General features: G+C 50.7%; 2 protein-coding genes across 2 annotated transcripts in view; one reads left to right on the top strand and one right to left on the bottom strand.

Moving 5' to 3' along the window:
* Positions 1–11,000, bottom strand: part of LOC109317664 (claudin-4-like) — a 26,015-nt gene extending 15,015 nt beyond the window's left edge. The window contains exons 1-2 of the mRNA XM_019546477.1: positions 10,929–11,000; positions 7,186–7,266 (exon numbers count right to left, since the gene is read on the bottom strand). The gene's annotated coding sequence lies outside the window, so the exon portion shown is untranslated. The remainder of the gene's footprint in view (positions 1–7,185; positions 7,267–10,928) is intronic.
* A 4,186-nt stretch (positions 11,001–15,186) lies between these two features.
* CLDN3 (claudin 3) lies at positions 15,187–17,077 on the top strand. Its single transcript, XM_019546475.1, has one exon. The coding sequence runs from the start codon at positions 15,355–15,357 to the stop codon at positions 15,997–15,999; it is 645 nt and encodes a 214-aa protein (XP_019402020.1). The 5' UTR covers positions 15,187–15,354; the 3' UTR covers positions 16,000–17,077.
* The last annotated feature ends 8,087 nt before the right edge of the window (positions 17,078–25,164 follow it).

Below are 25,164 nucleotides of genomic sequence, written 5' to 3'. Positions count from 1 at the left end.
TGCCAGGAGTGACCAGGAATAACGGTCACAAGCTGGCAGAGGGTAGGTTTAGGTTAGATATCAGGAGGCGCTACTTCACAGTCAAGGCGGCTAGAGTCTGGAACCAACTTCCAAGAGACGTGGTACAGGCTCCTACCCTGGGGGTTTTTAAGAGGAGGTTAGATGAACACCTTGCTGGGGTCGTTTGACCCCAGTACTCTTTCCTGCCATGGCAGGGGGTTGGACTAGATGATCTGCTCTGGTCCCTTCCAACCCTAGAAACTATGAAACTATGAAATTCCCAAGCAGGGAAACATGTCTGAGGAACCTTTCCTTTGGAGAAAACCTGCAAATCTTGGTTTGTTCTGGTTCAGGAGACTGAACAAACAAAGAAGGAGAAGTCTTAAAAAGACAAGACCTGAGCTGAGGTCAGGGAGACACACCAGAGACACAGACTGGAACAAAGAACTGACAGAGACCCTTTGTGATGGATGGGTTATTGTTTTTAAAAGCTGGCAGGTCGCTAATTCTATTGCTGTTTCTGAGAGAGAGCAAGACTGAAGATGCTGCACTAAGATCATATGTGTGGGGGATCACTGTAAATTGCAGGGGGACGGCCACCTTAAAATCCTGCTCTTCATACAGTCAAGACAGCCACAACCACTACAGGTAACAACCAGAAGCTTGAGACCTGAATGGGTTGCTTGGCAGGAGGCCATAAGGGAGAAGTGGAAGTGGCAGGAAGGATCAAACCCAACCAGAAGGGGTAGGGTGACTGATCAGTGATGAGTATCCAGTTCTTATAAAGCAGGGGTTCTCAATTTAAGTCATTTTTTTAATTTAGTGGCATCCCATTTTCCTGAAGGTATGTGCTGGGCCAGACTGGGAACAGGTATAGCATATTGGGGTGTTCCTGTGGACATTAGGCAGATCCAGTAAACCCAATGCAGGCAGGAGCCTTCGCAGCCATTTCCCAGTCTGGCCTTATCTGTGCCTCCTGGAAAAAAGGCACATGGGACACTTCTACCTGGCAGTGGCAGCAGTACCATGGCATCCTTGAAAGGGTTATGGTACCCTGGTTGAAAATCACTACTATAAAGGCTGTATCTGCTTCTTTTTTTTAAAGATAAAGAGTCTTGGGAAGCAGGTTGATGAAATCTGGGGAGGTCACATCTGTGGTGTAAGGTCTGCAAAAAGCTGTAAGAAAAGCTGGTAGGGTGGGGAATTTCTGACATAGCTTTCATTCAAGGGACAAGGGGCAGGTTTTATGCTGAACTGCTTTAATTTGAGAGTGTATGTGGGAGCTGGCCAGCATAACTCATAAATGATGGGGGGGTTTAAAATATATATATAATCTTCTATCAAAAACTTTCCATAGTGCCCTTAAACTGCATTAAGAAACCTGTGCACCCATTATAATAATAAACGCACCCACTCCCCTGCACCCCCGTGCACCCACCCGCTGCCCTTCCCTAATTCAGTCGTAGCTCCTTAGTCCAAGCCCTGCTCTGGGGTTTACATTCTCAGTTCATTTATTGTCCTTGTCGATGTCGATGTCACTTCCTCTGCTGCTGATTCTGATGCTGTCTTCCTTGCCATCTCCGCGTCCAGTTGCATCGTTGTCCTCTTCATTCCCCCGTCCACTTTCCCTCCTGGAGGTTCTTCGAACTGCCTGTGCCAAGTGTCCCTTTTCCAGGTGGAGCTGGCTGCATCTTCTCTGTCCTCTCCCATCGCTTTTCAGTAGTAGGACTGGAGTTCTCTCAGAAATATTTTAACAGTCTGTTTCCTTGAGCTCTGTGTGTCTGTACACCAGTAGGTTCCTGCATTGCCACAGGGCGCTTCTGACACAGAGCACAAACTGGTCAAAGCGAGTTATCGTAGACCCCTGATTTTTCGTCAGGTGTCCATATAGTGCTGCCTCCCTTGTTATCAGTCTGACTCCTGTCACTTCTTCAAGGAACCGGCTTACCTTTTTTCACACTACCATGGCATAGGGGCAGTGCCGAAGGATGTGACCGATGGTCTTGCTCTCATCTTGGCAGCTTTCCCTGCGGCAGTTGAGGCTAGTCCCTTGCCTTGCTCTGTGCCTCCATACCTTCACTGGGAGGATGCCCTGAAGAAAGGGCTTGAGCAGACTGTGGGTGTGTTGTGGTGTTAACCCTTTCTGATCCAGAATAAGGCCAACCACCTTCAAACAGATGAATGTTTTCATATGCCCTAATAAGGGCTCTGAAACACAGATGCTGTTATGTGGTATGTTGTAAAGCGGCTCAAAAGCATGAATCTTCAAGGGGAGCCAGCCAGAAAAGCATGTAGCCAAATCAATTTTCAGGCAGGGACTACAGCATATGAACAGGCCCTACTAACCTTATTACTGGGTGCATCTACATGAGATGCTTTCCTGCACATTAAACTAATCTAATGTACAGTAAAGTGTCACCGTCTTAACATTCAAAGTAATTACTGCACAGTAGATTAGTCTAATGCACCACTTTCTAGCACCTATAGATACACTGATTTCTGGCATATTAAACTAATGCACCAAAGTGTACGTGTAGATTCTAACTGGGAGCAAATTGCTCCTAGGCAGCAGGGGGCCACAAAGGGTGGGGATAGCTGTCTCGGCTTGGCAGGATGCTGCCTGCCAGCCACATGGACATCAGGACCCATGCTGATCTCCATGTGTCTGGGAGAGCTGCCTCAGCAGCTGGGTCCCAATTTCCACATAGCTGGCAAGTGGCTTCTCAAGAGTTGGAACAGCTGTCCTCCCACCCCCCACCCTGCCCCAGAAATAGGAACCAGCCCTGTGCCCCTTGCCAGCCCAGGGCCGGAACTCAGGGGAGCCTGCAGCTTCCTCTGGCTGCTGCATGGGGGCAGGGCAGGTCAGGACCAGCCCTAGACTGAATTGCTCCTTCTGGGAGCAAATTTGTTCCTAAAGGGCATATGTTCAGACGTGTGTGGGGGTGCAGTTTAATGCTTCTGAATCTTCTGCGGAGAAAACTCGGGTGCATTAACTGTATGTGTAGACATGCCCACTGAGGTGTCAAGAAGAATCAAGTGCTGGTACACAGGTGCATATGGAGGTTTTGTGTTGGTTTCTTAAGTGTTTATAGCTGGTTAATGATTGACAAACAAATGAATCGGGTGACTCTTATGCTTCTACCTGAAGAGCTACTAAACAAAGAGAGAACTGCCAAGGAGCAGGCAGATATAGCAGACATTCTTCATTAACTTCAAAATGGTTATTTCTGCAGATGGCCAAGTACTGTTAAAAAGAGCAGAGGAGACCACATAATGTTGGCTAAAGGATCAAGCTGAAAATGGTTCTCTATGAAGGAACCAGCAGAACAAGGTTGCAGACTGGAGCTAAGCCACAAAGGGGACAAACCAGTTACATTTTTCGCACAATCGGCCCCTGAAACCGCTTTGCAGTCATGGTGTGACATGTACACAGCTGCAGAATGCTTTTAAAATCATCAGTTGAGCAACAAATTATGCCTCGTGAAATGAGAGATCAGATGAAGTTTCCACTTTAGAGCACCTTAGGGAACTTGTGTTTCTTACTGACTAATTTGTGGCAGTATCAAGGTTGGGCTGATGTCGCCCAGCCCAACCTCCAGGGTTGTCAACAGGAAGGGAGGGGAAGCAAGCTGCATGTTGGGCCTGCAAGACCTCAGCTGGAGGGGAGTGTGGGTGGATCAGAGCTGCCTACTATCTTCCAGCTTCCTCCAACCCCCACCCACCCAAGCTCAAGTCAAGCAAATGTCAGTCTGCAGCTTGCTTCCCCTACCCCCTTTCTCTACCCCCTCCCCCATCCCTTCTCACAGACAGTCCTGGAGCTGGGGCGGGGGCTTGGGGACAGGAGCAGCTCCTCTGATGCAGGCAGGCTCCTTGGGCTCCTGCAGGCAGGCTCGATTCCCACTCACCCTCCCCAACCCAATAGGCAAACAGCTGTTGGGTCAGAGGTGGGGCGCTCTTAACTCATGGCACTTTATGTAAAGTGCCATGAGTTAAAGCAGGGGCCTGCACACCTGTAAGCCCCCTAAGGGTTCAGTGTTTGGTCCAACAGGTGTGACACAAAACAGGGCAGTCCAACAGTGTGCATGAAGAAACTGGAATTTTCCAGAACCAAAGTTTCAGGAAACCATAAAGAAAGTGCCTTGTTCTCTCACTGGATGATGAGAAGGAACACAGCCCAGACTGTGATTGGACGGTTTAAATCTTTGCCAGCAATCTTCTTAGTACACCTTGTTCAACAAGAACTTCTCTGAAACTGAAGTCAGGAGAAGAGGCTGCTCCCTCTGCTGGGTTGCAACTGAAATGTTATCTCTACCAAACATCTGATTAACGCTATGCCAGATCGACAAAAGGACCTGAACGGGGCTTGGGCACTAAGTCCAAAAGTTAGATCCTCAAAACCACCACACAGCTGCTGACTAATCCTAGAAGCATCCTGGTTGTCAGCATTAGTTTTGCAGGCACCTACAGTTCTACTTCAAAACATCTCAGTCTTGACAGGGCTGAGCAGTTCTAGGCTTAACTTATGCTGAAGCCCTGTTAAGAGGCAGCTGTATATTACTTCTGCACCCCACCGCTCCACTTGGCAAGTATCCTTGGAGCATGGCTTCTATCCCTCTTTTAAGATAAGGCTCAGTTATTTTAAGATAGCGTTCAGTTCCTACATCTGCATGGGGGAATTCAAATTCATATTTCATACCCCCTAGCTCTAAACACCAGGCTGCAGCTATTCTGGCAAAGGTGGGGCTGTATTCTCCTTCCCTCCAGTTTAAGTATCCTGTTGGGCATGGAGTAACTTCAGTTTCCTTGGTTAGGGGAGAGAGCATGAAGTATCCATCTACAGTTGAGTGGTGAGCATGTTTACCCAAGGGAAAGAGACTAGGGTCCTTGTTCCAGTAAATACTTAATTTAAGAGAGTTCAATGTTCAGTGGAGCAGGGAGTGGAGCCCAGTCGTCTCCTTGCAGCTCATTGACCTCAGTACTAGGGCAGAGAGCCATGTATACTCCTTGGCCAGTAAATCTCTAATCATTCCTTGCACAGCGAACACCTTTAAGTAGGTAGAGCTCAACCTGCCCTTCTCCCAAATTACCTTGCAGCCTAATGGTGAGGGCACTCCAGTCAGGGAAATGTTGTGGAGTTTCAACGCCTAAGTCCCTATGCAAGTGCAGACCTCTGTCATTTAAACCAGTGTTTCTCAACCTGTGGGTAACAACCCAAAACTGATTCGCAAAAATATATGAAATGGTTATGAACACATTTTAAAAATGGATTCTCCTTTAAAAGAGAAAAACGTGGAAAACCAGAATGCCAGCCTGCAAGGGGCTGTTTGGGGCTCTCAGTTTTCCATACACACACACACCCTGCCCCACACACTAGGGGGCTGGGGGCAGGGGGCAGCAAGACAAGAGTGAGGGGCACTGGCAGGGCCAGGGGGCTGTTTTCTACTTAAACTATTTACTGGGTCAGGACTGGCCATCAATGTTTACAAATGGGTCCTGGTACAAAAAAGGTTGAGAACCACTGATTTTAACTCCTCTCTCGGGAGAACACCGAGAAATCAGAAGGCAAACAGGAATACAGCTGCCCTAGGGGCTGAAGTGAATCACCGAGCAAATTCTCTGTCCTGGGTAACTAGTCATTGTTAACTATGAAAATGAGCCCTTGTATCAGATCTAGGGACAAAAAAGAAAATGGCTTTCATACACAGACAGTTTTCCCGAGTGCCAATGTCGTCACATTATGCTAAGTGCTTATAAGGAAGTACATGCTTGAGTGAAAGCCCTCTGAATGACGAAAATGTGTGTAATAAGTTGAGTCTCAGTTGTCTAGAAATGAGGTGATTCATCAACTCAGATGAGTGCTGAGAGCACTAACAGGGAGTATCAGTACACTAACAAAATGTGTAACAAGAAACTGCCTCTCTACAGCAAAAGTTACTCTGAGATCCCCAACATGTGTCAGGGGACTTGACTGGGTGGGGCAAGAGTAGGTAAATTCGTGTCTGTCCGACTGTCTATTGACATGGTACAGACAAGCCCTGTAAATAGCACAGGTTGGCTATGTGTGTTACCTGGCCAGGGTCACTTTGAACTGAAACAATACCATTTGATGATCAAATACCTTGCTTAAATTCTTCTACAGAATTTAGTTTAACTGATCTGAGCAGGCCCATCATCCCTAGAAACCTAACTGGAAGTAAATAAGAGTCCATGTCAGGACCAAAATTATGAGGATGAAAGTTTTCTTTGTAACAAGGTTGTGTTAGATTCATTCCAGCTCTTATCTGTCACCTCTTAATAAACAAATCTTTCCATCTGACATTCAATCTGATTTGCTTCTTGTGCTCTCAAAGCTTTGTGCTCTTTTACTCTCAGGAAGATTGTGCCACAGGCAGAAACAGAATCCCAATCTGTGTGCAAGTGCCAAACATGGTTGTTATAAAAGTGCCACGTAGGTACATGAAGGGGAAACAAGATTGAGCCCTTAGTAACCTATATAACTTTTAAAGGAAATGAATCTCATATATTAATTCCCTAGGATGCACTACAGCTAAGTGACACAGATCCAAGGGGCAGCCTGACTCAAATTAGCAGCAATCACTTAATAGTGTAATTAAACACTATTATATCATCTGTATTGTATCATATTTTTTTGTGCAGCCCTAGGGCAGGCTCTGGGCATTGTCCCCCTGCTCCCTACCTCCCCACCATGGAGTAATGAGAGGGGTTTAGGATCTTAGCTTGGGCCACTCTGGTGCCACTGGCTATTAGTGCTATAGTTCTCCATTAAATGGTGACACATCTCCCCATACGTTGCAACATGGAGCTTGTGCAGGGCCCCAGGAGCAGGCTCTGATTCTCAGGGAGACGCCTTCCCTTTCCTCCACATGGCTCACCTTCCCCACTGGACAGGGAATTCCAGGGGCTCTGTGGGGAACAGGCACTAACCTCTGGCCCCTGTGAGGGCTAAAGTAGAAGGAGCTCTTGGCTTCTACATGCACTAGTGAGGGTATACAGAGGCAGCGTGTTGTTCACCCATGTTGCTTCCCAAGCTGACTCAATACTGAGAGCCCTCACATTTGCTCTTCTTGGCAAACCTCCTCCATCCCATCAGGCTCTGTCATCACCCCAGCCCACCTGCTCTCCTAGCCAAGACAGAGCTGCTATTGATGCTTTGAGCTGACTTACCTGCTACCTGCTGTCTAGGAGGGCCTTCAACAATGGCGCTTCTGTGTGTCTTGGATGGGAGCAGATCCAGCAGTTCTGCTCCTGAAATACAATCAGACAGGAGCAATTACAGTCCCAGCCCAGACCCCTGGAGGACAAACTGAAAACAAACCATCCCAGAGGCTATCCACCCCAAGGAATACCCCAAGAGCCCCGACTCTTACCATTGATACCTAAGGGCATGAAAGCAGGGGCATTTTGACCTGGCCAGCTCTGGCGGATGCTGTGGTCATTTTTTTCTGGTACCTTCTGCCCTAATCTAATTTGCTGGGGGGAAAGGAAGAAAGCACTGAGATCCTGTGTTCCTGCCAGTTCACCAGCCTGGAGCAGATTCTGCCTGGGCTGGGGAGGGATGCTAGTTTGCTCTGGTGCCTCTGTCCTTTGAGGCAGTCGAGGTGGATGGTGCATCTGCAGGCAGCCCTGGTTTCCTGTTTGTACCCAGACCAGTCTGACTTCCCTGTTCACAATGCTCCCTCACATTCTAGCTGAGCACCAGTCATGCCAAGCACAAGTCCAAGGCCAGGTACTCGGTAAAACTGCCCTTCCCTCTCAGCCCGCTCATTGGCGATTCTGTTCCTTCTGGTGTCCTTCTTTTTCTATAATGGTTTTTGGTCCATTATACAACAGCACCCATGCAGCAGATGCAACAACATGTTCAGTCTTATCCTGTCCATGGGACGAGGGAAAGGCTGATCCCTGTTGTATATTCCCATGGGTTCTTTCCAGGCTAGTATAAATAACCCTCCCCAAGGAAGTTTGCTCCACAGCCCAGTGCACCTTGGGATCTGGGAACGTCTGGATTCAGCTGACATTTTTCCCTCCCTTCACAATTTCTTCCCATCTCCCTGTCCCGTCCCCCGTCTTACACCCCAGATAATACCTCAATGGCCTCCTCACTCTGCTTAGCACATACACTTTTAGATATCAAATTCTCCTTAGCCTCTGTCTAAGCCAGTGATCACCAACCCAAGATAGATCTCAGAGCCTCTTGGAGTAGATCTGAGGCTGGGGTGCAGGGATGAGTGCTCACATGCATGCACGCACATGCCCCAACCCAGCAGGTCAGTCTGTGGGGGAGGGAAGGGGCAGGGACTAGATCAAGGCCCTCCTGGTAAGGGACAGTGCTGTAGAGGCAGCGGCAGGGGTTAGTTGAGTGGGGCCCCAGCAGGTTGGGACTTATCTGCTGGGGAGGTGCGCCCCCAAATAATATTTTCTCCCTCTGACGTGATCTGCCCCCCCACTTCCTTCCTGTGCATACCCCGCCCCGTGTCCTGCTGGGCAGGGGCAGAGGGAGGTGGAGGCAGCGCATGGTAGATCTTGGATTGCTTTTAAATGCCAAAGGTGATCCCCTACTTTAAAAGGTTGGAGACCACTGGCCTAAACAATTACTACAAATTAAAGAGTCAGCTTCTTGGCATTCGCCTCCAGCCCCTGAAACTCTTTTATAGCCCTCCTCTGAGGTTCCTATGGTTTACCAATATCTTTTTTTTGTAAACAGCAAGAGGTTTGGGAGTGATATTTCTCATTGAACGCACTGGATATTTGGGGGAGATGTTAAACAGGCTTTCAGGCACAAAGTACCCTTCTTCAAGTCTGGACCATCATGGCTCCAGTCACATTACAACTCTACCACAGTGTTTTTTTTGAAAGTGGATGGCCATAATGCAAATACCCTGCAGTCATTCAAGCCCTGCTTCAGAGGAAAGGACTGTTTTCAGGATGCCCAGAGTTGCAGTGGCTGTCTTGCTGCCATGCATTGCAAGCTCCTGTCCACTCTCCTCTAACACGATGGCCTCTCTCTGACAAGATCTGTGTGTTCCTCATGACTGGCTCCAGATGAACATGTGTAGCAACACAGGGGATGCACTACAAAGAAAGGTATTTCAAATGTGCATTCTAGGTACCCCTCCTTGGCTTCAAGAGCACTTGAAGCCCAAGTCCTATTTTTTGTAAACATTCAGAGGCATGATTTCCTCACCACAAGAATATTTGTACAAAGCCACATGCTCATGAATACTCCTGTAAAGGTATGTGCAATTTTGCCCTCTTTAGAATTGAATTATCAGGTCAGGCAGCAGCAAAGACAACTTCTGACTTGCCAGACCAGTCTCTCTCTGGGAACACAAATGGACGAAGGGGATGACTGGTGTGGGAGCCTCCAGGATCCATAAAGGGTCTTTTCAGCAAGTTGAAATAACACAAGCCTTTTCTGACCACAGGTGTTTTGAAAATAGAAAGAACTAAACTCACAGTTTACTTGTTACAAACAGTTTGAATGCATCTCTCTAGGACTAGTCCCAGTTTCTTGGTTTCTAGGTCTCCCTCTATCACTTCTCTTACATATAGTTTTTGCAGTTCTATAAAAATATATTTCAAAGAGCCTCAGTGATTTATTCCTTGTAACCCCCTGCCCCACCTGGTGCTCACAGTTCCTTTCTTCTTGAGACAGAGCATTTTTTCTTGCTATCATTTAATTTCTTCACTTGAGACAGATCCAATTGCCTGGATCAGTCCCCTTCCATTTTCATGTAGTTTGGTCCCACATCTCCAGCTCTCCAGTTCTCCAGGACTTCTGCCTCAGCTAACAGGGGTTCTGCACACCTGTTCACAGCCAAGGGTGCACATCACCCTGACATCTGCAGTCAGTTTCCCATTCTGTGTCAATGGCAGCTGTGTCCCAGTCCAGCTCACTTATGATCCAGTCTCTATATGGTCACTGTCCCAGTCAGAGGCCATTCAGTTTCCCAGCCATTTCTGTGTCTGAAGATGCCTACCTCCCCCTCTCTCCACACCCCTGGGCCTCAGTGCCTTCAGCTCCCTTCATTCTTCAGGCCCTTTCTGAATCTTTCCCCTCATTTGGTTCCTTCCCTCCCCTTCCACATGGTAACCCTGGACCTGCCAACGGTACCTTCCATTCAAGGGTCTCTAAGTGCTCAAGACACCTACATAAAGCTACTCTCAGAGCTCCCCAGCAGAGCGAGCGACTCTCTTAGCTGCAAGCAACCAGCTATGATGCCAATGAGCTTGATATAAAAGACTGGAGACAGGGGAGAAGAAACTGAGTTCCAGGGCCTGAGGCAACTTTCAAAAGAGTTGGCCAAAAGGGAAGAGGTAAATTAGGGCTGAGCTCACTGGGCGGCCCTGGACAGGGTTGCATGTAGGTGTCCACATTTAGACATCGGAGTCTGCCCCTGCTGCAGAGACTCTTAGGCCTCTATCCTGCTTTCCATGGGGAGGGGGGCATTTCCTGCCACTGCCCCACCTAAGAGGGGCATCAGGAGCTAGCACAGGACAAATACCGTTGGGCAAATGCAGGTCCACTCAGTCAGAGATCCTGCTGCGTGCTCCTTCGCCCAGCCCTGCAGCTAAGCAACCCAACCCCAAACAGGACAGTGTCCAAGGAGCCCGGGGAAGAGAAGCTGGGCGATCGGGGGAGGGTGGATTTCAGCCGTCCTGTAAAGAGCCCCTCCGGCGCGAGGCAGGCGGTGGTCCCTGCCCCCTCCCTCGGAGCCGGGCGCGGGGGGGAGGAGCACAGCGACCCAGACCCTCGCCCCCCCCCGGCCGTGTGAGCTGCCGGGCAGCTGCCTCAGCCGCCCCGGCCCGGCCCCGAGGGCGACCCCGCGGTCCCAGGAGCTTCCCCAGCCCCTGCCGCTGCCGCTGCCGCACCAGTCGGGGCTGAGCCGCGGCCGGCCGCGGGCACTCACCGGCGGGCGCTGGCCGGGCAGGGGTCCCGCCGCATCAGGTGCGCGGCAGGAGGAGCTCCGGGCAAGGCAGGGAGCGTGCGGCCGGCGGCTGCCAGGGGAGGCGGGAGCAGGGAGGCCCGGCCCGGGGAGCCGCGGCAGGTGCCGCCCGCACCCGCCCGGCCCCGCGGAGGGTCCCCGGGCACCTCGCCAGCACCCAGCGACGGCCTCAAGCCGCCGGAGGGAAGTGCCAGCCCTCCAGGCGAGTCCGCTTCACACCGAAGGAGTCGCTGGCCCAGCAGAAGAGCCCCAGCCCGGGCAACCCTGGCTGCCCCGAGGGTTTTCAGCGCCCTTCTACGTCGCTTCTTCTGCCGCACAGCCCCGGTCCCTGCCCCGACCCCACAGCTGCGGCACGCTCCTCTCCCTGGCCCAGCCGCCGCTGCCGGCTGTCTCAGCGGAGCCCCAGCACCCTGCCAGGCTCCGCTGGAAAGCCTCCACTCTCCTGGACAGGAGGGCACTCGGCAGGCCACGGGGAGTCCTGCTCCGACAGTGCTCGATGTGTTGTATCTTAAACAGACACTGGCAAAAACTATAACCAGTAGGGACAGGCTTGGACCATTCTTGCCCTCTGGCTAACAGGGCCACTTGTCAGTACTGTTAGGTCCAACGAGTCCAGAAGGGTGCCCCAGCCACTCCTGTCCCCTCTGATGGTAACCTCAAGGTCCCAAAGGTCCCCTTGGTAGGATACAGCCCTTCCCATTGAGCTAACGCACCCTGCTCTCTTTTGCTTTCTCTCTTGGGCCCAAGGAAGCTTTAGTTAATTGATGCAGAATGAAGCAGCTTCAACAGGATCCCCTCAGGCAGGTAAAGGAGGAAGTGGACCAGGGTCCATTGTATCATGAGTGAATGGCTCGACTACTGATCCTGGTGTGACAGCCATACCACTTTCTCCTCTGGCTGTATCTTAATAAAAGCAAGCCCTGCTCTGTTTTTTGAAAGAAAGGGTCTCCAGGAGGGGGCCCAGGCTGTGGAAATAAGTGGCTCAGTTCCAGAGAAGAGCAACGTGTAGGATGCAGCCCTGGTCTCAGCGTTTCTTATTGGCTAGGTCAGGTGGCCTCTGCTCGACATGCAGACTCTTTCAGATTTCATTTGGAAGTGCCCACAATCCTCGGGCACTGCATGCGGTGTGGGCCCCTGACATAGGGGTCTGGGTCCCGCTCCCACTCTCTCCCTTCTCAGTTTTGTGATGATCAAGACTCTTTGGGCATTTATACACATTCTCCAGGACAGGGCTGGGGAAGGCGCTTTAATTAGAGCAGCTCCGAACATATATCAGCATCCCTGCACTGAAAAATGGTGGCAGGAGCACTTTAACTAAAGCTCGTTGAATGCCCCCACCACCATTTTTCAGTGCGGGAACACTGATACATGTGACACTGGAGTCTGCTGGAGTGCAGTAATTACCACACTCTGGGAGACTTGATTAATCGAGTCAGCTTGGATGCACTGTAATTACAGCACATCAGAGAAGCCTCACTGCATGTGTTATTTACTGTGCTGCCGGATACCAATTGTATCTGACAAGATTATCCAGCAATATAGTACATTAGTGTACTGAGTCATAATTGCCACACATTTGTAAATGGTGATGTTTTACTGTGCAACAAATTACTGTGGCTCGGTAAAGCATCTTGTGTAGATGCATCCGGTGAAGACTGAGTTCCCACAGGACACTGTTTATTGGGTGCTTGAGGAGGGCTAAGCCTCTTTGAAAACCTGTCCACAGCTCCTGGTAATCTGTAAATAGGCCAGGACATGGGGAGGGAGCAGTTTCTTCTACTGTTCAGGGTTCAAGCTGAATGTGTAAGGGCCCTGGGTTTGATATCACCTCACTGCGATTCCCACTGCATTCTCAGCAGGGGATAGTGTGGGGTTGGAGGGCACTGAGGGCCCTTTGCTCTGTACTTACAGGCTCCTTTGGAGTTCAGCATTTCCAATATGTCTGCTTTGCCCTATATTAACAGCCATGTGGCTCTCTGGGCATTACTCTTGTGCCATTGTCTGTACTACCTGCTTTGTGTGACCAGCTCACTGTAGGGCTGACAGCAAGGAGTCTAGAGGCTTACAGAGAAAGCGAGCTAGGTTTCTACTCAGGACAGGTTGCAACAGTGCCTGGTTGTGCTGTTCATCAGGGTCCCAGCACTCTGATAGAGGAGTATTCATCCCTGAAACTCAACTGGTCTTTGCACAGTAATGCAAAGGTAGCTGGCTGCTCCCTGAGTTTGCTAGGCTATTGGAAGATAAGAAGCAATTCATGAATGTGTTAAAGCTGATAGATCTCTAATCTTAAATAAACTGCCTTCCTTTTGGTAAGCGTAAGAATTGATAAACAACTCCAGAAATTAAATAAACTTCACTTCAGTGCCAAAGCCAATGATTCTACAACATGCCCACACCACTCACTGCTGACAGGACTTAAGGCTGGACTAGCCAACAGCTACCCCCACCACCAATGCTCCTGGCCCTGCTCTCTACAGTGCTTCTTGCTGGCAGAGGCTGGCACAGGAGTGGCTCTGAAGAAATTCCTCCTGCTAAACAATCTACACTGTTTTCAGAGGAGCTGCTGGGCCGTGTGCTCAGAGGCTGGGAAACAGTCTGGCCCTCACAGGAGAAATGGCTGAAAGGGTATGGGAAGAGCAGGGATCCTTGGTGGCTTCCTAATTAGGTAATATGTTGCCAGCCATGGAACCGTATTAATGTGTTGGTTTAGGAGGAGCTGAGGGGCTGTGTCACCTGGCCTGTGTTGGAATCAGCCCTAAATACTGGTGTGAAATGAAAGGGACATCACTGACTAGTTGGTGTAGGGTGGGTCGGAGGTGGCAGAGCCCCATCCTTCAGACCAGCCCCAGCCCTAGCCCCTTGGCCACCCTCCTGATGTCCACTCTCCACCTATTCCCTCAGGCTACATCTGTTTTACTCTCCCAGATTGGGGCCTGGACTAAGGGACTGAATTTGGGTTAGGGAAGGGAAGAGGGTGGGAGCATGGGGGTACAGGGCAAAGGGTGCTTTTATTGTAACGAGTGTGTGGGTTTCTTAATGTGATTTAAGAGATGTGATGGAAAGCCTATGATAGAGAATTTATATATATTATATATAAATTTATATATATTATATATATATTTTTTTTTCATTTAAAAAAAATGCCAGGGCACAGGTATGAGAACCATGGCACTCCATTCCCCAGGCAAGTGGAGGGCTGGGTCTAGCTCTACATGCTCAGGGTCTCCCTAGCACACAGCCCAGCAGCCAGCATTTGCTTTCCCACAAGAGGGAGCAGCTGGAGGCCCTGATACCCTCCACCCCAGGTGTTGCCAGGTTTGTGGCAGGCATTATTCCTGGTCTGTCTGTGACGGTGGGTAGTGTTGTGGCAGGGCTGTAGACTGATGGCTTGGTGCCTGGGGGCACTGCAATGAGTCAGGGGCTTTCCTGCTGCATGGCACCAGAGGGGTTGGGGAAGTGGATACTGGGTCTGGTGTCTGGACACCTCTTTTGGCTAGATGCAGCATTATGTTGACAGCCTCTGCTCTGTTCCTGGAAACAGGGTCAGCTACTCAAGGCCATGGTGCATTTATGTCCCACAGGGCCTGGGATCCAGCTATTGTGGTCCAGGGAAGGCTGGGACTGAACCCTTTCTGCCCGAGTCAGCTGACACTCCAGAGCCAGCAGTTCTCTAGTAAGACTGCTCCAGGCTTAACCCTGGCACCTGCTCACAGGCCTGCCAGAGACTGAGGGCTCCAGCCAGGGTGCTGGGGATGAATCCAGAGTAGCTTCACAGGCAAAGGTCAGGCTCTGGAGTGTCTCAGAGGACTCAGGAGAGCTCATTCCCAGCCTCCCCTGAGCCACTGCTGGCACAGGATAGACAAGCTCTGCAGGTCCACTCCCAGATCTGAACTTGCAACCCCATTCTAACTGATATTTCTTCACACAGAAATCCATTTCCAGCCCTTCCCCTCATACCCAGTGTCCTATCTGCCTGGCACCAGCCCAGCAAGCATATCGATAGTCATAGTTATGAGGAAATGACAGACTGAAACTTCATGCCCAGCTCTGGGAAGGGCTCTGGCTCCACCCCTTCCCCTGTCCATGTAAGCCTCCTTTCTTGCCAATGCCATCTCTGTAAACACAGGGGAAGGGGGGCTGGGGCAGTGGCAAGGGAGCCAGTGAAAGGGAGAGAATCTGTTGGCGAAGTCCCACCCCTGAGCAAACAGCTGAGGTAATGCAGCCCAGCCCTTTGCTGCACTTGGTGTTATAAGGCAGCCCAGCCTTAGGTGCCTCTAGGTGTGAGCGAGCGGATCCCCTGACGACTGCACAGACAGCAACAGAGGACTGCAGGTGTCGAGATACAGTCGCTCTCTCCCTCTGCGTTGGAAAGCCTTAAAAGTGCAGCACCATGTCGATGGGTCTGGAGATCGGTGGGGTGGCCTTGTCGGTGCTGGGCTGGCTAGGCACCATCATCTGCTGTGCACTACCTATGTGGAGGGTGACAGCCTTCATTGGAAACAACATTGTGACAGCCCAGATCATCTGGGAAGGGCTGTGGATGAACTGCGTGGTACAGAGCACGGGCCAGATGCAGTGCAAGGTCTATGACTCCATGCTGGCGCTGCCTCAGGACCTGCAAGCAGCCCGAGCCCTGCTGGTGGTTGCCATTGTGCTGGCCGTGTTGGGCCTCCTCATCGCCCTAGTTGGGGCACAGTGCACCCGGTGCGTGGAGGACGAGACCTCCAAAGCCAAGATCACCATCATGGCTGGTGTGATCTTCCTGCTGGCTGGGGTCATGACACTCATCCCCGTCTGCTGGTCTGCCAACACCATCATCAGGGACTTCTACAACCCGCTGGTGCTGGACCCCCAGAAGCGAGAGCTGGGTGCCTCTCTCTACGTGGGATGGGCAGCTGCAGCGCTGCAAGTGATCGGGGGCGCTCTGCTCTGCTGCTCCTGCCCCCCCAAGAGTGAAAAGTACCCTGCAAGCAAGGTGGCATACTCTGCCCCCAGATCTGCAGTGCCCAGCTATGACAAGAGGAACTATGTGTGAGGAGATGACTAGATGGGACCTCTCCTGCTGCCCCACTCCCACTTATGAAAATGTTCCAGTTCTTTACTGCTGCACTCTGGAGACCTTCCTTTTTGACGGAAACATGGCCATCCCTTGCCATCCCTGGGACAAAAAGTTGAATGGACAGCAGAAGGGGCTGCTTTTGAGAACTCAGACTGTCATTCCCGGGCTCAGGTGGAGGAGGAACTGCTTGCTGTCTCTTGACCACAGAGCTTCTGACAAGGGCAGGTGCCTCCTGGCTCACATTAATTCCTGTCTGGTGGGTGTTTTGTCTCTGATATATTGTGCTCTGAAGCTCCCCCACCTAAGTCCTCTCTGGGCATTGGGAGAGTTTAGTCCCTGGGGCTGGTTTCTTCCTTAGACCCAAAGTACTCCTCAAACCCAGACTCTGTGCTTCAGCAAAGGCTTTCAATAAGAAGAGAATCCTGTGCCCAGCCCTGCAGCACAGGGACTGGCTGGGGAGTTAATGGGGGAGGGGGGATTTGTAGCAATGGCCGCAGCCTCCCCTTAGACGTGGGGCAAGCTCTGCCTTTGTGCTAGGATCCGATACACTCCTTTATCCCTCACTTTCCCTGCCCTCATAGGATTTATTTCTGAAACAGCTTCCAGGGTGTGTGAGGGTTTCTCCCACCCACTCTGTTCAGCCTTTTTGTATGCCCTGAAGCAGCAAGGGCATGGATCTGTCTGGAGCGTGAGCTAATGAACACAGGTGCCCCACCCTGCCCCAGCTCAGGGTGCCAGCGCCATTTCTTTGAGCTGGCAGGGGGAGAGGCCAAGAACAAGGTGGCTGGGAGCTTTCCAGCCTTGTCTTAGCAGTCATGTCCCAGCACAGAAAATGGTGGCACAACAAGGTTCAGTGAGCAAAGTCCTAGCTGTGAGGCATTGAAAGGAGCCTGAGTAGGGAGTGGGCTGGGAATAGACTAGCAGAGCCTTCTGTCAGTAAAATGTTCTCCATTAGGCTGGGCTGGGCTGGGCTGGGCTGGGGCTCCATGTGGGTTCAACAATTGTGTAAATAAAAACAGCTTCTTGTAAATAAACACAGTTTTTGTAGCTGGAAGAGGTTTCATTGTGATTTGGGGTGTGATGGTTACAACAGGTCGCACTTCTTGTTGGATCATGGAACTTGACTGAGTGATAGGGGCTTGGAAATTCAGCAGCCTCCAGCCTGCAGGGCCCATCCCATGGGCTCAGTGAGGAGGAGTAGAAGAAAGATCACTCAGGAGGCATGAGCAAGTGGTAGTAGCAGCAGTCATGGGGCAGCTTCTCAGCTTGCTGCCTACACTGAAGTCTAGGCAAGCTGAACACGCTGCCCCCACAGACAAATACACACAGCAATGCTTCTGCTGGTTTGTGCTACCTTACATTTTTCAATAAAATTGTCCAGTTTAGTAACAGAGCTGAGTACTGTCCCACTCTCCACAGCACTGAAACCAGGGCTGGAAATAAATTCTGCAAGGTTCACCATGGTATGGGCTCCAGGAGGCAGGAAAGGTGAACCATGGAGTGCAGAGGTGGAACGTATTTTTCAGGCCATCTTCAGCTAACCCCATAAGGGACTTGGGTGTTGCAGACCCTAACTCACAAGTGCTCTGCTGTTCACTGCAATCAAGTTTGGCCTCCAGGCTTCCTATATAGTGCATGGCGAGTTATATGCCTCAGCATGAGTGATGTAGAAGCCAGCACACTGAGCAGGGAACTGCCCAACCTACCAGGAGGAAACACCACAGTATTTAGGCATCAAAATCTGATGGAATTTCAAGCCTCAACCTTCTCCCAGAATTTAGCAACTGTGCCAGGTCATCTCTTTCTAATGGACGACCTGAGAGACCCTGCCCTGTTACAGCCAGAAGTCAGAGAAGCGATGGGATCTGGTCCCTGTGTTCTTTTCTCGCACATGGACAGCAGACACAAAGCAATTTTGGGTGAGGGACATTATAGGCGAGAGGGTCTGCTATAGAAACTGTGTGGTTTGTCTAAGCCAGGAGTACTCAACCTGTAGCCACCTAGATTATAGTCTAGAGGGTCTGCTATGGAAACTGTAGTTTGTGTAAGCCAGGGGTGTTCAACCTGTATCTGTGAACTGATGGGTTAATAGATACTGCAGCAACTCCAGTTCTGCTCTATTTACTTTCCCTGCCCAACAGAGTTCAAAGTGTGTTTCTTGCTGTGGGGAGTGCGGACAGGTCTCTTTTCTTCCTTGTGTGTTCCAGGGGAGGGACGGTGTTGAGCAATGTCTTGTTGGCATTTACCTGTTCCCAGCAGCACAGAGGATATGGTGGACAGTCCACACCTTTCTGCCTTCCACACATCATCAGGCACAGACAAATACACACAGCAGGACAGGCATTAAGGAGTGTGCTCCTGGGTTGGGATGTGGGGGGAAGCGATACTGTACAAAACCCAGCCCAGGCATCTACACAGACTGGGATGGCTGGTGGGCAATGAGAGCACATGGCAGGAACTGAGGTCTCCCCCTGGCCCATAAGACCCATGACAAGTATACCCAACCCTTGAACTCCTAGACTTTTCCCTGGGGAAATGCCCCTGCTACTGCAGAGAAGAGCGGCTCTCAAACCAATGAAAAGCTACTAAAAGGAGTATCCTGGAACAAGCACAGCCCTGTCCCCTCCTCAAGTTTCAGGACCAGGAAGTGATACTAGCAGGCAGAAGGAAGAAAGGCGAAACCTCCTCCTGCTAACAGTGCATTGTAACCAGGCACTTGTGAGCAGGCAGAAAACAGCCCTGCTGCACTTGCAGGTACCCCAGCCATCTTCTAACTCACTGAGTGTGCCTACCTCTCTGTGCTCTCCTTCTGGGTATAAGCCTTACTTCTCTAGGTTTAGGGCCCTCTTTCTCCTCTGATAAAATCAGCACCAAAATATCCATTGTTCAAAGCAAACTGATCTTGGGTTCTGGTTTGCCTGGGTCTGTTGCTAGCTGAGCTACTACTGCCTTGGGGAGGTGGAGGGTGAGGGGCAGAGGAACCCTCTGGATGTCCAGGTTCACAGCAGGTGCTAGTCAGCAGCCAGACCCCTCAGGGGTAGATTGCTGTGGTTCAACAGCCTGGTGATCAGCAAGCCTGGGGCACTCACTGAAGGTTCCCACACCAGCCTTCACCTTGGCCCATGTAATGAACAAGGAGATGGTTGCTGGTCACACACAGACCCTCTAGTCTCCAATCTCAGCTCTGCCACAGTTCCTTTCCATGGAGGGCTGTATGATGTTACTAAGACTGCCTGTGGGTGTTTCTGCCATGACCACTGCCTGATCTCTCCCACTTTCTCAGGACAGCCTAGACACCACAAATCTCACACAGCAATCCTACACATGGTGCGAAAAAGGGCCTGCCTTCATACACACTCACTGCAGGCAAGGTGTTTCTGCTGATTCTATGCATCCTTGCAATAGGCCAGAGAATACACGGCCTAGATGCACACAAATCAATTTTTCCACCTATTTCCAAGCACAGAATGGACCCCCAGCGCCATGTGCTCATGAAACAACACCAAAATCCTCCAGGTGTGCCATTCTAATTCAGTCCTCCCTTATTTAGAATGGCACACAACTAACCACATATGGAACAAACAGAAATGACATTTTGATCAGCCCCTTGAAATCACTGTAAAGCCATGCCCAAACAGAAGAGCACAGCTGCAGAGCCCTCTGATTGCACACAAAATTAACCCTCATTGTATAAGGATTCAAACGAAGCCACTCCTAAGTACAGTGACATAATTAATTTCCCTCTGCTCCAGCTGGTCACTTTCTGCTCACCTATGGGAGAAGGGGGTCCAATTTACCTGCGCCACTTCCCCCCCCCAGCAGGGCTGAGAAAACCCAAGAAGCCCTCACTACCTTGCCTTCTTCCCCCTCCCATCCAGAGACAGCAACAGAAGTGCGAAGGGAAGAACAGAGCCAGGGGAAGACACAGCTTCTCTCCCTAGATGGCCCGCCTCCCCAGTCCAACAGCTAAAATCCATTGGGTTAGGAGGATCAGTCTAATTCATGGCAATTTCTGTGAATTGCCATGAGGTAGACCAGGTAGCTGCACTTCTGTCTGTGCCCATAGTCTATGTCTATGCAACAGAGAGGTGAGTTCATGTCAGGTTCTCCCACCACAAAGGGCAGGATAAGCAACAGTGAAAGACAGAGCTGCAAGTGTGCTGGATCCTTGCCTACACATTCCCAGGATCCATGGGTTCAGGATTTTCTCAAGCTTCTGAGTTTTAATTTCCTGACATTCAATCTGCTTCACTCCAAATACCCTGTGCTAAAATACTGTATCTTGTGACAATATTCTACAAATGTTGCTTCAGACTAAGTTAATTTGTACTAAGAGTTATGCTAGTAGTTCTCTTTCAATGTTTTGTCAGGAACTCATGGCAATTAGAGATGCCCACAGTACATAAGAACCAAGAAAATATGGCTATAACAGGGAAAACCAACTCTGATCCATGGGGATTTCATGAGACCAGCTCACTCTGGGCATGAGCACTGCATATCACTGCACTCACAAAGTAGATTGCCAGGCCTTTCTGGGGTGGCTGTCACACTGCATAGTCACATAGAGCCCTTTTCCACGGTAGAAGGCCAACAAGAGGCTGACCATGCATCAAGTCAGACAGGCTGCCTGAGGTTTTTGGCTACTGGCTCTGGCACAGCAAGAAAACAAAACGGGAAACAGCAGCTGCCACACTCCAAGATGGGTGGTGTCCAACCTTGGCTATGAAGGCCTTCTGGGACAAGCTTTTTTGGGTCTGCAAACCAACCAACACGATGGATCCCAGTCCTACCATGCATGCATGGCTCAGACTACTGCACGGAAAGCAACTGGTGGAGTTTCTGTGCTGAAAGGTGCCTGTCCCAAATGAATTCCCTGAATAGCCAGTTGGGAACACGGGATTGTGGAGATGCGGCAGTTACCACAGAGGGAGAGAGAAGACAAGAATTTGAGGTCAGACATGGCCAAAGAGGACATCCACGGCTTCCAGCCATGGGTGTGATGCCGCATACTTGTGCCTCTGATGCACTAGCCAGCAGGCCAACCAGACATACCCAGGTGTGTGAGAGAACATAGTCTAAACATCTGTTGAACATCTGTCCAACCCAAAGCAGGTGGCTTCTCTCAGACAAACCAGTTTAGCAAACAAGAATGCAGCTTAATTTGGAACATATGCCAGCTCTCCACCTCAAAACTCACATCTAAAGGCCTCATCCACTTAAGTATCCACACACACATGGGGCACAACCACCCTCACCCCTATGCAGACATCTGTATTAGCTTCCCCCACCCATACATGCATGGGATGGGGCAGTCACTACCAGTACACACACACTTCACACCTGCAGACATTCACCTGTAATACACACACACCCTACAAGCACTCACCCTGTTTAATGGGGCAGCACACTTGGCCCCGAGGTTTGGATCCCTTGGCCTCTCCTTAGGCTTCATTTGGATCATTTCAGCCATTCCTCATCCTTCTTGTATGTCTTAGTGCTCCCAGTCCATGTCAGGGGCTTACCCTCACTCTTTTGGAGTACTGATGGAGCATCCCAAGGGTGCAGAGCACAAATACATCTCCAGGAGGGAAAGGGACAGGTGTTTCCATGATCCAGTGAATCAGGCTGTCAAGAGATAGCTGTTGCCAGGAACCTGGCAGGGGAAACACCATGTATCTGGGTCCAAGAAGGGAGTTTTCCTTAAGCCTTCCCAGGGAAAACTGTTCTTCTGGCATGGTTTAGTACCCACCGAGGTGCTGGGGCTTAATGCCTATTTTATGGAAATAGGAGGCTGTTCCCTAGCTTGCTCCTGCAGCCACATGGCTAAGGGCAAGCAAAACTTTGGGGCATCTGAACCCCAAGCCTCTGGGCTTGGGCCTGCACATAGGATCCCTGCCAAAAGAAATTAGAAATATCTGAAGCCCCTGGCAGGGGTGGAGGATGTCTGCCAGTTGTAGAGCCACTTGTGATGCTGGACTTGACTCATGGATTTGAACTTGATTTGGCTTGGAACACAAAAAAATTCTTTAAAAAAAAAATTTTTTTAAGTTTCCATGAGCCAGTGAAACAGACGATGGGACTGTGGGGAACACGGGGCTTATCATCTAGGGGGAAGGTGAAGGTTATCAAAAAGTGCCTGTTGCCAATGATTTTGTACATGGGTATGATGTACCTCCTGTTCTGACTACAGGCCCGGCAGGTCCAGAGGGCCTTGTGCCTCTTCTCTTGGGGGGCGGGGGAAGACAGAGCTATATAAGGAGGAAAGATTGGGTGGATGGGGGTTTCCCCAACTTAGAGGTTTTTGTTTATGTCCACTTCTTCAAAATGGTGGTGAGTGAAGCAAGGGGGGCACTGGGGATGATTTCTGTAAGTTCTGGGGGGGCAGAAGGCTATTACAAAGGTTGGGGCTGTTTGGGAGCAGGTAGAGAGGAGTGTGGCTTGGCAGATGTCACTCCCTTATGAACGATTGGGAATTTTTGTTATGGGGAAAGGCTTAGAGGGGCTGGGGCTCAAAGGACTGGGGAATGCAAAATGAGTATTTAAGTTCATGGGGGGAGGGAGAGGATGACAGAAATGGAGGGAGCTGAGATCAGAGCAGGTAAGTAGGGTGTGGAAAGGGCTGGTAGGGAAGGAATGGAAAGGAGAGCACAAGGAGCTGGCATGGAGGGCGGCGCAAAACGCTTTGCCGGTGCAACTCGTGCTCTATTGTTGCAGTATAAAGCTGTTACAGTCCTCCAGGTGCCCAAGGGAGCTTTGTGATGAGCCTGAGTCGGTGCCAGGGGGACTGTTTTTATGCTCAACAGGTGTGGAGATGGGTAGCGTTGTATTTGAAGGATATGGGATCATGCTCAAAAATGTCTTATATGCGTTAACAGACAGGATGAATGGGATGTGGGGGGTTAGAGTGTTGATCACATGTATGAAAGTAGCACTATGAAAGGTATGCCCTGTTAGCGCTAAAGGGGTTGTGCTTTTCCACGCTGGAGTGCAGTGGCAACATATAGGGGGTGCATGGGAGTACACGTACTTGAGAGCACCAGTGCACCCTGTCAGGCCGCACTCCCTGTTTAGGCAGGACAAAATGTTTTTTGGTGAGTGCAATTGACCGTGGGGGACCGTCCCCTGCCCTGTCAGTCGGATTGGCTGCCGGGGGATTGGGTCAGAATGAGGTTGGTGGGACTGGATAAGGGCTTATGTGTGGCATACGGAGGAGGGAAGGGGTTTATTGCACCTCACGTTTTGCTTCTGGCCTATGTACCAAATGACTGGACATGCACGTAAAGAAACAGGTTTATTTTGTTGTTGGGATATTATCACTGTGTCTCGTTGGCCGATACTGGCTATTGTATATGTTTAAGTAGTACAGTTTCGGTTATCGTGTTTGCGCTACGTAATCCTTGACAGTCGTCTGTTGTAACTTCTTCCGTGACGCCTCTGTTGCGGTCATTTTTTTAGACTGTCTCATTTTGTTTGTTTTCTAATAAAATGTTAAAAAAAAAAAGTTTCCATGAGCCAGCTTCAACCAGTTCACGTCCTGCCTCAGGAGTGCCCTGCAGACATGCAGGAACCTCCTGATGTACAGTCACACTAAGCTCAAACAAATGGACAGTGTTAAATGTTTCTGAGTGAACTCCAGTCCTACTACTGGAAATCGGTGGGAAAGGATGCAGCCAACTCCACCTGGAAAAGGGACACTTGGCACAGAGTGGTCAAACTCCACCCAGGAAGGGAAGTGGACAGGAAGAACGAAGGGGACAATGACACAACTGGACCTGGAGACAGCAAAGAGGACAACAACAGGATCAGCAGCAGCTTAAGTGACAGCAACAACAAGGACAGTGAATGAACTGATAATGGAAAACCCAAATTGGGGCCTGGACTAAAGGACTGTGTTTGGGTTTGGGAAGGGCAGAGAGGGGGTGGGCAGGGAAGCACGTACGCTTATTTTAACAGGTACACGAGTTCTTAATGTGGTTTTAAAAGGAAGTCTTTGCTAGAAGATGCATACTGTAAGAAAAACAACTATAAATAAAAAAGGGAAGCAGGAGATGACCTTCTAAAAGCAAAAGCTTGAACCCCCCCTGACTGACAATAAGTTTGGAGACCACCAAACCAACTTCAGCCAGCTTAAGTTTGCTCTGTTCTGCATTCTGTAACCCAGCAACAGCACGTAGAAGGACCCCAGAGTTGTGGAAATTCCCCCAAGATGCGCATGCATATATGCCTTGTGCCTATGTATACTTATATTTGCATATGTATGACCTGTTAATATAAAAAAAGTACTATCAAACTCAGATCGGGGGAGCTTTTTGTCTTTGGGCATTGAGCACCCCTCTGCAGAGCAATAAATTATCTTGCCGACACTCCGTGGTTCTCTGTCTAATTGATTGTGGCTAGGAACGAGCCCAGAGACAGGATGTGGCCAGTGCTCCTCAGTGTATGAGCACACCCTTCGGTACAGTAGCTGGCCAGTTTGCCCATCAAAATATGTAACTAAATATCTATATAAATATATTTTATTTTTTTAAAAGCCCTGCTGTGGGCCAAAAAACATCCAGCCCAAAAGGATCTTTTGCTTCTGACAAAAAGTGGACTGAAATGACTGTGTGGCCTCCCTGCGGGGAACGGGCGGCTGCTGTACAGCGCCCTCGGAGGCGCAGCCCGCGGCCGAGGCCCGGGAGCTCTCCCGCCACCCGCGCGGCCAGGGGCCCGCAGCCCGACCCTCCCCGCCGGCACAGGGCCCGGACCGAAGGTCGCTCGTTCCCCGAGGAAGGCGCACCAGCCGCCCGGCCTTGCTGGGGCTGCTTTGATGGTTTTACAGCCCCATAAACCCAGGGCTCCCGCACCTGCAGCGAGGAGACGCCCAGGCCCCGGGCGCGCCCCGCCTTAACGGTCCGGCCAGCGCCACGTGACCCCGGAGCGACTGCCTCGCACCTCCAGCAGTAGCAGAGCCTCTGGGCACCGGGCGGGGCGGGGCATCGAAACCGCCGGCGCACGACCGGTAGCGGCCAGTCTGGGTCCCCGCGCCCCGCCATGCTCCCCTGGCTCCCTCGCGCCCGCGCCCTCCCCCTCGCAGCTTGGGGCTGGCGCGGCGCCGGGCGCACGGCGATGACGTAAGGGGCTGGGGCCGGTGGGGGGGCG

The sequence above is a fragment of the Crocodylus porosus genome, unplaced genomic scaffold (genome assembly GCF_001723895.1).
Source record: "Crocodylus porosus isolate Cpor-Errol unplaced genomic scaffold, CroPor_comp1, whole genome shotgun sequence".
Taxonomy (NCBI): Eukaryota; Metazoa; Chordata; order Crocodylia; family Crocodylidae; genus Crocodylus; species Crocodylus porosus.
The sequence above is the reverse complement of the archived record's forward strand: the minus strand, read 5'-3'. Positions and strand labels throughout refer to the sequence as shown.